The sequence below is a fragment of the Phaethon aethereus genome (assembly GCF_964289735.1).
Source record: "Phaethon aethereus genome assembly, chromosome: 17".
Lineage (NCBI taxonomy): Eukaryota > Metazoa > Chordata > Aves > Phaethontiformes > Phaethontidae > Phaethon > Phaethon aethereus.
The window spans coordinates 7,273,960-7,287,249 of NC_138593.1; the positions used below are offsets into that span (position 1 = coordinate 7,273,960).

General features: G+C 39.1%; 1 protein-coding gene across 1 annotated transcript in view; it reads right to left on the reverse strand.

The window, feature by feature from the left end:
* Positions 1–13,290, reverse strand: part of GALNT9 (polypeptide N-acetylgalactosaminyltransferase 9) — a gene marked incomplete at its 5' end in the record, with an annotated part of 158,416 nt that overhangs the window by 119,791 nt on the left and 25,335 nt on the right. The window contains one exon of the mRNA XM_082007487.1: positions 7,689–7,869. Within this exon, the coding sequence (XP_081863613.1) occupies positions 7,689–7,869 (181 nt within the window). The remainder of the gene's footprint in view (positions 1–7,688; positions 7,870–13,290) is intronic.

Sequence of the window (13,290 nt, forward strand, 5' to 3'; positions counted from 1 at the left end):
GTAATTAAATATTCAAAGACCTAATAGTGACCTGGTATTTTGGAGACAAAGGTTTGAGCCCACTATCCAATTAATATATCATTATGTATGCAAAGCAAGCAGAGCTCCAGCAGAGGTTGGGAGAAGGCCTACAGTACCTTCATAAATAGGGTCAAGTCACAACTACAAGTCTCAGCGACAACTACAGAGGGACAGTACAAATACAGAGCACTGGGGTGTAAAGCACAGGGGCTGGCTGGCAGTACCTATGATTCACTGGGAGTTTCCTTTCCCAGCCAAGCAGCAGGTGATATTTCCATCTTTTGTGGGCTTTACACAGCTCCTGTCCGAGCCCATTACAGCCAAATAGGAAACACTTCCCAAAATGCAGTGGTAAGCCTTTGGCATACACAGGAATACACAAATAAGCACAACTGGCCCAGAGGCAGCACTATGAGCAAATTTAGGTTGTCAACTGATATCTCAAACAATTTGAGCCAGAAATACAACACCAAGCACTGTGCAGTAGCTGGTCAGAGCCCAACTCTCTGCAGAGGAAGCAGCACAGGGGCTTACTCAGTCCACACCAGTTCCTTCTGCTCTTGGGCAAGACAGAAAGTCAGCTCAAACCTGGGTACATCTCTGTACCATCAACTGTGCACACAGATAATGTGTGTGCAAAGGCGTCAGTGCTGTCTGTAGGGGATTCACAGCCCGAGGAAAATGTCCAGCCTGTGTAACTTGGCAAAGCTGGTTGAGATCTATATAAAGTCCCAGAGCACGTGTGCACACATGCCCCCTTTGCACTGTTCAAAATCCACATCTGGACATTGATTTGGGATCTAATTAAAACACTTCAGTTAGTTTCATCTCCTATTAAATTTCCCTCCCATAAACAATCCCAATCTGTTGCCCAGAGGTAATTCTGTCTGCTCCATTTTCTGTCTCTGTTTCTCCTTCTCTCTGCTTCAACTTATGTCATATATGCAGAGTGGCCAAAATGTTTTTTTTTCAGAATTTTGGCATGGTTTTTTAGATTTATTGAGAGTGGGTGCAAAAAAAAGTGGAAAAATTTCATGTTAAAAAAGAAGCCTAACTGAAATCAAATTGTGCCTGTACGGTGATTGTGAAACACTGTCAGCTGAAAAAAAAGAAACGCTTGATTTTAGCTAATGTTTCACTTTACTGTGACCTGACATTAATCTGAAAGTATAGGTAGAAGCTAGTGATAGAAAATTAATTATTTAAAAACTAAATTTTTTATGGGAAACTAAATGTTTCATTAGTCTAAACATTTTGTTTAAGTAATCATTTTACAGAAGATGTTCAGCCTGACACAAAATATTTTTAGGTAGTTATTTTTCAATTGCCATTTTCTGTTCATCAGAAATTCTGATTCCTGAAAAGCTCTGGATCTGTTCCAGTTCAGCTATTCCTTGCAAAGGGGCCCATGACATTGCACTCTGGTTAACCTGGGAAGAATCGTAAGGGTCTTTTTCAGTTTGGAGATTCTTATGCCATTTTTCTAAGCAGTGCAAAAAACATCCAGTGTCCCCCAAGGATTTGAAAAGTGGGTCATGAGGCAGAGCAAGCTGCAGACATGGAGAAAATCAAATAATACCAGGTCTAGCCCTCTCCAATCCACTGATCCAAAAGCTGATGCTCTTTGAAAGCCATCTGCCTTCCTGCCCTGCGCCTGCAGGGACATCCAACACAGACGGGCAGAGGAGCTGCCTGCTCTGACAGCCTCGAGCAGGGGCCGTTGTACCAGACCACTGATCCTCCTCTCACAACAGAGGACTTGCAAACACATACATGATTTGCCTTGAGAGCGCTGCTGACTGATGGCTCAAATATCACAGTGAGTCCACAGAGCTCTACCAACAAAAGAAAGGGTCAAAATTAAAGGTGAGCTCCCTGCCTTCTCAAAAGGCTTGAGCTCACCAGCCACTGAAGGACAATCTCTTACGGAAAGGCTGTTCTCTAGGTCCTGGCTTCACACTAGCAACTGTTATTAAACCCTTGAATGAACAAATCAGAGGTCTATTTGCCAAGTCTGCCCCCTTGATAGCACTATTTGATCAATTCCAGAATCCTTTTTCATAGGTAATTAAAAAAGCTTTTCCTTAGGTATAGAGTGGAGTGAACCATTAATTACACTTCAGAGCCCTAGAGATGCAATTCCTTTGCTATTGTGAAATATCTATAGCAAGTAACGAAGATGCTCGCCTCTATAAAAGAGCTGAATAAATGAAAGTAATTTCCTCAAGACCTAGGTTCCTCTGCTTTTTATGGCTAAAGATTTGCGTTGCCTCAGCATTAATAAGTTTGTTCTTTAGGGCTGAATTTTCTCGATACAAACATCCATGACCATAACACAAAGAAATATCTTCTTTGGCTGATAGAGCCAGCAGACTGAATCCATATATTAGTATTATTGTTATCACTGAACTGCCACAGTGCACTCGGCATCAAGTTGCACAAAAAAGATCAGTTAAATTAAAGATCCTCACCAAGTGGTGACAATTTCTTGTAAAAGCCAATTTAGCCTTTATGGAAGCTCCAGGATCATATTAACTTTTCTCAAAAGTATGCATAATGCATCACAGCAAGTGGTTTTGACAAGTGCACGTGTGCGTATGTGTGCACGTGTCTTGCATGTAAAGCAACCCAGAAGTTACTTAAGTTGCAAAGTCAAGTGATAGAAAGTTAGAAAATGTCTGATTTACAGGTGTTCAACCTGTTTAATTCAAGCCCTTGCGATCCAGCCTGTGCACCAGAAAGAACAGGGGAATTGATGTTATCCTGAGAGATGATGCTTACGTTTGAAAGCATCTGGTTAGTTGACATGTCTCAATTTTCCAGGGTGCCACACTGTAAAACAAACAGCTTTTGTAAGTTTGGGGGCCTTTATCCCTGCATTTGAATGAAATTCCCTAAAGTTTTGACTTTTTCTGATTTCTTTTTCATCTTTGATAAAGTCAAAATCTACAGTCATATGGGGCTGTAGCACCTCTGTCTTCATGCATGATTGGGAAGGTTTGAGTCTGATCCTTTGTTACTGGAACACAGACTTATATTTTGTGCTACAGCTGGCAGCAGTGAAGGCTGTTATTCCCCCAAAAGGGCAGATGGATGGCTGCTGCCATTCCTGAAGCCTATTGTAGCATGTCCCAGCTAAACCTGTTCTCTTTCTCTGCTATCAGTACCCCTAACAAATTAAATCACTTGAAGACAAATGACTACACAGGAGTTTAGGTGGCTGACTCTGGGCACTTCTGTTCAAAAAGTGTGGAATATCTATCAAAATCTCTGCTGTGTTGTTCCAGATCTATTTTTGACTATTCAGTCAAACATTGGCCCTTTGACACTATGGTAAGAAAGGCATGCACACAGCCCAGCAGATTTCACAGCATTCCCATGGGTAGGATTCAAGTCTATTCTACATCTACATGTATTGGTAGAGACAACTGATACAAATACATGTGCTTATGCTTTCCCACGCATATACATAAGGGTCATTGGCCAACACTGGATTTGCTTCCACTAAGGACTCAGGTTCGTGTGATCACAACCCTCATTTTGAATATGAAGGACATAAATGGAAATTAATCCAATAACATTTCACCATCAAATAACACTTTTCCCAGAGAACCCAGAAATTCTAGCTTACCCTTGTGCTTCCAAGGGAAAAATAACCTGTTCCTTACAAGAGAAACTTCTCTTTCTTCCTTTGCAGAGAGGAGATGGGGTATGTTAGTGAGGGCTTGAAAGTCCTACTAAAGCTTTACTTCTGGGAAGAGAGATCGGGACATGAAACATCCTGAGCTCTCTGCAATATATTTTCCATGGTGGTCTATCCCTCAAAAAACTTCAGCACACTGGGAAGCAAAGATGGGGCTGCAGTAGAGACATGCAAAGACCTGTGCTACTTTCCTTGCCCTTTCTTGTGGCTTGCCCTTAGCTTGAGAGATGTTTTTCAAGCTTGATTTGTGCCTATATGACAGGGGATGAAAATAATTCCATCACAAGCATTATGAATTCCCTTGTAACAAAAATAATCCTGCAAAATTCTTTTGGCATTAATGTAGATTTCATACATACTACAAATTTTACTCTGGAATTTAGATAGTTTTCCACTTTCCACTGAATACGTGAAGCAAAATCTCAGGTCAGTCCAAAACTAGGATGATTAGCTGAACATTTCTAAATACTCATCAATCAACCATAATAAATTTTGAGTATTCTGCTTGATGTTGAACTCAAACGCATTTCATTTCCACTACTCGGTCCTTGCATCTTCTCAGAGCACTCAGCTGCACTGTACTCAGCTGCTTCAAGGCAAAAGTCACCATTAAGACTTATATGTTATGGAAAGATCATCAGCACAACTTTAAAATCATGCCATTTGATTTACGTTGAAATCCAACATGAAATTAAAATAGTGTTCAAGGTGACACTGAATAAACTTACAAACTGTTGGGGAGGCTTTGCATTGTTTTATAAAACAAAACTGCAACTTCTCTACATTACACATCTCTTGAAACTAAGCATAGCTTGAAGTATCAACTCATAGTATGTTTTTGAACTGTTTCCCCAGGGTTGTCTGCTTTCTACACAGAGACAGGGTGAGCATTCAAGCTGTGGGAGATGCAGTATCAGAGAAGAAAAAGCTGAGATGTATTTATTACATCATGTTAGGATCAAACTATAATTTTGTAATTATTGTATGAATTGTAATCAGAAGCAAACTATTTACTGTCATTGCTTCGATTTGGCACACAAACACAACATGCACAAAATCTGCTGTTGTCTCCTGTATTGACTTAGTGATTCCTATCTTAAAGAAAAGGCTTCTGAGTTAAAAGAATACCTGCACTGGCAGCAGCAGATAGGAAAGCAGAAAACAGTGCAAGTGTACAGGAAAAGCATCTCGAGAGCAGGACTACCCACCCAGGCTTGCAGACTTCACTGCAGTGAAAGGACACGGAGGTGACTCCAATTTAGGAGCCTTCATGGTCACGCTGTCTGACTGTACACCTCTTCAGTGTAACACATTTTTTTAATTTGCTGTGTGGGGATGAAAATACCTCCTGAAAAGCAATTAAACTGCTGAATGTTTACTGCACCTATGCTAGTAGATGGAACAAAAGGCTTCTTTTACCAGAACAGACAATAAGGCGGGAGTTCAAAGCCAAAATTAAATAAAAGGTAATATTTCTGATCAAATTTCTTTTAAAAGAAGACTAAGCCTGGAATATTACACGTCCCACATTTGCATAGTGAAATCATGTTTACTTTCACAAATTGCATATGCAGTGCAGACTTGAGTATAAATTCTCCTGGTTCATATCTTTAATACCTACTGGTGTGTGCAAATACGTAGATCTGAACATTTTAAATGGAAGACAGAACTGGGCAGAAAGCATGGTTTAATAATTTGGGAATGCAAATCCAGACAAGTGTTCTTTATTCATAGACTTGCCATGGACTTTGGACATGGCCTTGGACATTAATTCTACTTTACCTATGAATTTAAAAATGAAAAGTCCTCCCTTTTTAAAAATTAAAAGCTCTGGGAATGACATGAATATAAATCACAAACAGACTGAGAAGGGCTCAGCAATAAGAGCTATTATCAAGAGATAGAGAGATGAGACCACTGGGCAGGTCAGCATACAAAGTTAGGCAAAACAAGAGCAGTTTTCCCAAAGCCTGTCTCAAAGGTCTGGAGGTTTAGTTCTCTCCAACATATAATTAGAGCAGAGCTGTGCATTTGAAGGAGTCAGAGACAAAAAACGCTGCTCATGAGGACAGCAGAAATTTCTAATAGAAAATGGCAACAAAATGGCAGCCAGAGCCCCTTTGATACAAGTGGATAAAACTCTTCATGTAAGAGCTTCTACCTTCTCCAAACTTTCACTCATTTTTCATAGCAAATTCAAACTGAAGGGTTCTCCTGTGACTCGTAAGTATCTCAAGACAAGTGTTTCAATTCCAGCATCTAGACGTAACTAGAACCACCTCAGAAGTGTCAAAACAGCACAAGGAAGTCAGTTCTCCCAGTAGCTCAGACACAGACAGGTAATCATGCAGCACGGCCTCATAAGAGCCCCAAAACGAACACGTCAAAAAGCTTATCTGAATCAATCATCAAAGTTTCCAAGTAAAACTGTGGAAAAGTATAATCTGAAGTGAAACATCACTGCACTGCAAATGCTCTCGTGCTCCTGACAACTGCTGAATTAGATTCAAGCTCTGCAACCTTTGCTTTCGTATTTCCTAGTAGAGCATTCTCATTTATTATCCACCTGACCACAGCAGCCGGTAACAGGCCAGGTCAAACTGCACTGACTTTCATTTGAAAAACTTCACACTGATTTGAAGAGTCTTTGGACCAGATCTGACGCACAACTCAAATATTTGCATAACTACAGACTACTTTTTCCCCAGAATAATTCCATGCTGGAATGTATAGTCCATGATGGAAAGTCAGTATACTTGCATCAAATGTGATATCAAAGCAGTCAATTTTTTTCTCTTTGCTACTTCTCTTATCTAGGTTTTCTTTCGTATAGCAAGTGTCTGAGAAAACAAATGCTGAGTCAATACTTCTGAGATTAGATTAATATGTAACACAGCTAATGACATTTGTAGTTAAGCTGAAGTTTTGTTTTGCTGGATTTTGTTTTTGGCAGCTTGAACGGCCTAAAATCCTAATTCAATTGCAATCAACTCACAGAGCACAGCTGTTTTGCTTGGCTAAACTTTTCTCACCACTTAGTAAGATACTTTTTTTATTTAACTTTCAGTTCTGCCTAGGAGCCCCAGTGGGTCTTTTAAAACAGAAGATTATTATTAGAAATTAATTAAGTATTCTTTTCAATTCTGTCTCCTGAGAGTAACTAGGCATTGCTGCTGATCTCCTCTTCATTAAGACATTATTGATTGTCATTTGGAGGATGGCAGTGTGGATGTCTCATCTGGAGGATACATAACTCCATAAATATGAAAGATTTGAAAGACATTTAATAAAAAATGTAATAAATCAAATTCAAATATTAAACACATAATTGCAATGTCAAACATAGCACAGGCATGTGAAGACTGTAACACTAGAATAAAAATAAACACACATTCCAAAGACAAAAAAAACTTATTGCAATTATAGGACCCCGATGGATTACACTTAGTTCATGTTTCAGCACATCGTAAACCCCAATTAAACAATTCTAAGGACATCAAATGCAATTAAAGAAAAAACAAACAAACAAACATCAAATGAACTGCCTTAAGTGACCAGTGTCTACAAAGTGTTTGTGGTCACTGCCCCACCTTCCATTGCACATGACTACAAGAAGCACAGAATAACGCTCCCACCTCTGATGGTGGGCTCAGCTGGCATTACCTGGCTTTTTCAAAGTGAATCAAACCCAATAAGCACCAATATCCTGATGTAGTTTTTGATATGAGGTCTTGAATGTGCATATTAATGCATTACTCGCAGAATTAGCTATTTAACATTTAACATGGCACTTCATGCTTGAGAAGGAAGTTGGTCTTTTTAATTTTCACTAAACTCAGGGGTATATGTATAACTAACTGCTGTCATACTCCAACCAGGAAGGGATGTGAAGATAATGCCACCATGGGTCAACAGAACAACAATCAACCACTTACTCGTAATAATAATGTGGAATTCAACTTACTTTTTTGGTCTGTAGTCAGGGATGGACCTGTCCAGTGATATCCTGTCACTGAGTTGGGCATTGTAACCATATTCTTCATACTTAGTCTCTGATTCATGGCTATCATCTCTCAGGGTAGCAGCCATTCCCCCCTGGCCCAAGCCTCCTGGACCTTCAACTAATCCCATGGGCTTTGCCAGACCTAAATGAAAAAAGACAAAAAAAAAAATCAAATTATTAATAGAAAGGAAATGGATCTAACCTCTTCTGTGACCATGAAATGTTTTTAGAGAAACAAGATCTGAACTCCCATGAAACCCAGCTCTGAAACCCTCATGGCTCTATGTAAATTAGCCTCAGCTTTTCAAACCACAGTCCATATCAACACATCTTGTAGTATCACTAATGAACATTAATGAACAAACTATAAGGAAACAATTAGCAGCTTTCAAGATTTCTCCTTTTTCCTGTATTAATCCCTGGAAACAGGAAACTTGTTTCCAATCATTCCAAAATACCTAATCATCCTTAAGAGATTTAATTTCTTCTCACTATATCTGCATTTGAAATGTACAAATTCAGAACACCTTCAGATTAAGATTAGGGAACACTTAGTAAAATTTACCACTTCCTGTAATAGTCTGGTCTGTGGGTTAGGTGCCCTCAACTGCTAATAGTGTTCAAACGAATGATACCACCTTCACTAAACCTACTAGATCCCTTCATGAAGTCCAGCAGAAGCTCAAATACTCAGGAGAGATGGAAAAGGAGTATTAGGAGAAAAGGCAAATTTTCCTCATAAGAACTGAAGGCCAGGCCCTTTCCCAGTATAGCCCATTATAGCTCCATTCATTTTAAGGAAGATATGTTCAATTTCTACCACATGTAGATATGCCAGTTTAACTCCATATTAATGTCAGTTCTGGAATAATTGTTGGAGCTGAGGCATCTGGTCTGTGGCTCTAAGACCATCAGCAGCTCTTGAATGGTTCAGGTTTGGTTCCCATCCTGGGAATACAACTATGCGACTGGTCACCAGCTGCTGCTGGGTCAGAAAAACAGGGTAAATCTAACTTCACTATGTGAGTCAATGGATGGGTCATTTGGACTCAACTGCACACCTTGCCCAGCCTGTTCCCACAAAGATATGCTAAAACTATTAGGGAGCTGACACCATCTCTCATGTGGGAATTAATCCAGATTTCCTCTGCCCTTCAGATCTCTGACGAACAAAATATGTATATTATGTAAGATACTCAGCTCTATACAGCTTATAGGATCAGAAAGTTTGTACACACTTGAGCTAAAATGATTAGCCCCACATTGTTTAGTGCTGAGATAATGCAAAACAATGCATTTTGCAGGTTTCATTCACTGGTATATTACTGCTCAACTCAAAAAATACATGAAAAACAAAACCAAACCAACATAAAAAAATACCCATATGATCACATGGCCAAGAATTTCTTCCATGGCAACAGGCATTTAACTTGGTGCTGAATTCTCATAAATAAACTCCTCAAATATCCTGTGTTTAATGTCAAAGCTTTCCTTTCCAAAAGACTCGGTATCAACAAGTCATTGTAAGTGAAAAAGTTATTTATAATAGCTTGGGGATACCATATAGAAATGTGCAACTATCCACCAAATCATTTGTAACGCAGAGTAAAACAATTAGCATTTGACCTGCTCAACTTTTGTCAAATTAAGAATTTTTCAAGAGGAAAATGTCATTATTTCAACCAAAAAATTAAAGAGAAAGACAGAAAGAAACTGTCAACATTTGTTAGTAACAGACACACCAGGCAATACAAAGCTGGGACTGGCTTTTCCAAGTCACAGTAAGGTCTGGGACATTTTAGTCTCTCATGAAGGAATTTCTCTTGCACCTCATTGCTAACACTGTCCTCACTTGTAACAGCTCCATCATCATCTCTGCTTAATTACAGGACAGAACAGAGAGACAGTGGTTCGTTAGTGGCCTGAAAGAATAAAGTCAGCATTTTCTACTGTAGGTGCTTATGAGAAAATCCTGTGCTAATGTTAAGGGCAACACTACAAACAGACTGCCTGAACATAGAAGGACTGTGTACCTGCAGTATTCGGGAATTTTGGTACCAAATTTCAGACATTGCCTACAAAAATACATACCTCATACTGTAAACAGTGATCCCAAGTCAGGACAGACCTTGCTTGTGTTTATGTCTTTGATGTCTTCTTCTTGTTCCTCATCATCATGCACTGAAATGCTCAACTGTCTCAGAGTGAACCATAAGTCTTAGCAGGAAGGAGGAGGGCAGAAGAAGAAAAAAAGGATGCCCTACAGAAAAACATTCTTGGCATGGCCAAGCTTTTGAAAAATTCAGCCAGCTCCAAGCATTTGAACCCGAGTTGTTGAAAAGAAGGAAAAAAAAGAGGCTCACACTACCATGGTCTCATCACAGGTTTGTGTGGGAGGTGAACTCCAGGTCTTAGTAGCAAGGGAGACTGAACAGAGGCATGAGCAGAAACCTGCACACCCGTGAGGGAAAAGTAAATGAAGCTTCAAAACTGCATCTTTGTCTGGGGTATTGTATTACTGGGACACAGAGAGAAAAGGCCAAAACACTGAGACACTGGGATTGATACTGATGCTTAATCAATAATGAACTTTTTCAAAGCTGTAAGTGAAACAAAATGCCAGGAAAAATGAAAGGTATGCTCAAGGCAAGGGAGTGTGGTATCAGTAGACAGCTCTCTTCTTCAGTCAGTCACACTGCCAAACTAGGATCTTGGACCACCTTTGATCCCTCAACATTTGATAAAGCAAAATATAGGCCTCCTGCTTTTTAATTACTATTCTTCCTCGCAGGCCAGCTATGCTGTCTTCCCCTCCAAACATGTTTTCCTTCAGTAAGGTATGGAACTAACCCAGAAGACAAATAGGAAAGTGCTCATGTCCTGTCTCAAGATGTACAAGGACAATGCAAGGAATCAGTTCAGCTGGACTGAGATGAGCCAGCAGGATGGCAGAGGGCCTATTCCTGCTCGTCACCTTTCTGCTAAAAAATAAATCAATAAATCACAAGGAGTTACTGGCACGAGCCACTAAACGCTAGAGGATTTGGACCTAATGGAACAATTGCAAAAAAGCGAAAGCTTTCCAGAGATTATTATAATTATTTTAAATTTATTTCAAATACTTGCATAGCTTTTATTAACACCTCATATCATTCTTGAATTAATGAAATTGTCTTCAGGTATGTGCAGAAGCATTTAGAAAGTTTTTGCATGCTTGTCTCAGCCATGCTTCTCCTTTGTGCAGAAATAGAGGGGGTAAGAGTCAGCCTTGTGGTCTCAGGCTGGCCACATGAATTCTGAGCAGCTGTATTTTCAGGTAAATGGGAGAACAGAGTTGTGTCTCTGCTGTCCAAACTTGTGGCCAATAGGAGCTAGCTCACGAGTCAGAGTTTCCTGCTGATTTACACTGGTAGTAATTAACTCAGAGACAAATCCAAATCATAGCACTGTGTTGAACTGTTGCTTAGTGAGAGACACAACTGAGCATGCTGAGTCTGGATAGGAGTTATAACACAGGTTACCATCCTCTTGTGCAGTCCTGACTTGTTCTATCTTAATTACTACAAATATTATGATGCCTACAGTTAATTAATGTACAAACACACCAAGAGTTCCTACTCTGAATGACTAACATTAGCCTAACGTGATCTCTTAAAAAACAGTATTCTTGCCCCTAAAAACTGGGCAGATTTACTTCATACATCACAAACAACTCTTCTTTATTGCTTACATTTCTTTGTAGAAATGTACCTTATAAATCTTTCTTCCACTAAAACTGGTTCAAAAATGTCTGAGAACCTTCCATTCCTGCTTGCAGCAATCATCTTAAAACAACTGGGTCAACATCAAGTGATCAACCTGCAGCTGGTGTTATACTTCTGCATTCTGCAGGGACAGGGAGAAAATAGCACAAGGGAGGCTCACAATTAGGAATTGATTTAATCATGTCTCCAACTGGGTCATGCAAAGGAAGAAGCTGTAAGCAAAAAATATGATATTATGGTATTTGGGGTATTTAAGAAGGACTATTTGAATTTTCTAATGAAACAATTTTCTGTAAGAAAAGTGGAGAACAAGACAGTCATAGTTTCTGCTGATACATGACTAAAACTCTTCAAGAGTTGTGTTGCAGCTAGTGATTTCAAACAATAAAAATTCTTTTACCTTACTAAGTGAAACACTTCAATACACATTAAATATTCCTGAAAATATTTTAGGGACCTTCATTTTGAAGGAAATTGTAACATTTGTCCCATTTGTTCCAATTAAGGATGAGAGGCTATTGGGCACTCTGACTAGCTTTAGTATTTAATATTACTTCCTTTGGAAAAATTAGAACAGAAGGGCCTAATGTTACCACCCCTGGCCTGACAACTAGTCCTTGCTCAAGTAATTACAGAAATTACATGTCTGAGACTCTAAATGTCTCCCCCTCCCAGAAGGACAAACACAGCAGCCTGATTTTCCTGTATGATACAGTCTTAGACTTAAAAGACACTGCTTAAAAGAAGAACACTGCTTAAAAGACAGAGGCAAGCAGTGATGCTGCATGCCTCTGCTTTACTTGCCCAATATAAGGCGTCTTAAAGGGGAGCTCAGTTTCAGAGAAAAGCCAGCAGTTCTCTCTCTCAAAAAAAAAAAAAAAAGCACAGGTAGGCCTTATTAAAAGGGAATCAAATTTGGCCTTTTAGAAGTTAAAGAATCCAGAAAACTAGACACTTCAGAAAGCCTAGGTCCTTGAAAGACTGCAATGTGGAAATTTATTTGCAGATCATTTGGAATCATCTGGGCTGGGTTCTGATGTTACATCAAAGCAAACTGAAGATGACTTCATTAAAGTTAACTGACCTGCTTTGATGAAAGGGACTTCAAGATGTGGTGTGCTCATGTGACTTTAAGCAACGATTTGATTCCAGTAGTTGAAAACTTTCATTTATACTATATGCTCTTGCAGTTTACAGAACAAAACACTTGCATCTTTATGGCACAACCAACAGGGGAATGAAATTTTCAACCCACTGTTTTCTATTTTGCTTATGAGAGAATTAGTTAGATAGCCTTCAAAAGCATGCATAATTACAATTATTTCATATATCTTTTTTCCTAAATCTGGTATTCTAGCTCTTCATGCTGATAATCTGATTTTGCTCTAGGAAGGAGTCATCATATGTCTGACTTTCTCTCAGAACATATTGCTGTGAGGTTTTTTTCCCATTCATTACTCAAATTGTAGTCTAGTCTGACTGACAGTTATTATAGCAATGCAGTAACATTGACCAATATAGAGCAGCAATTAAATAAATGATATCTCATTGCTTCATTCTGCAAGAAAAGCACTAAAGTATCTCTAGAAGTTCTTAGGAACAATGAATATAGTATATTTTATATATTTTTGTGTGTGTGTGTGTGTTAAATGCACCAATTACAGGCAATGTTCTTCAATGCTGGGTTGGTTAGCTAGACACAATGTAACTATGTCTCACATAGGATAACATTTGCATAGCATTTTTCATCTCAAAGGATTACATACTGCTTCAACAAATGTCTCCTCAACAAGAGTGCT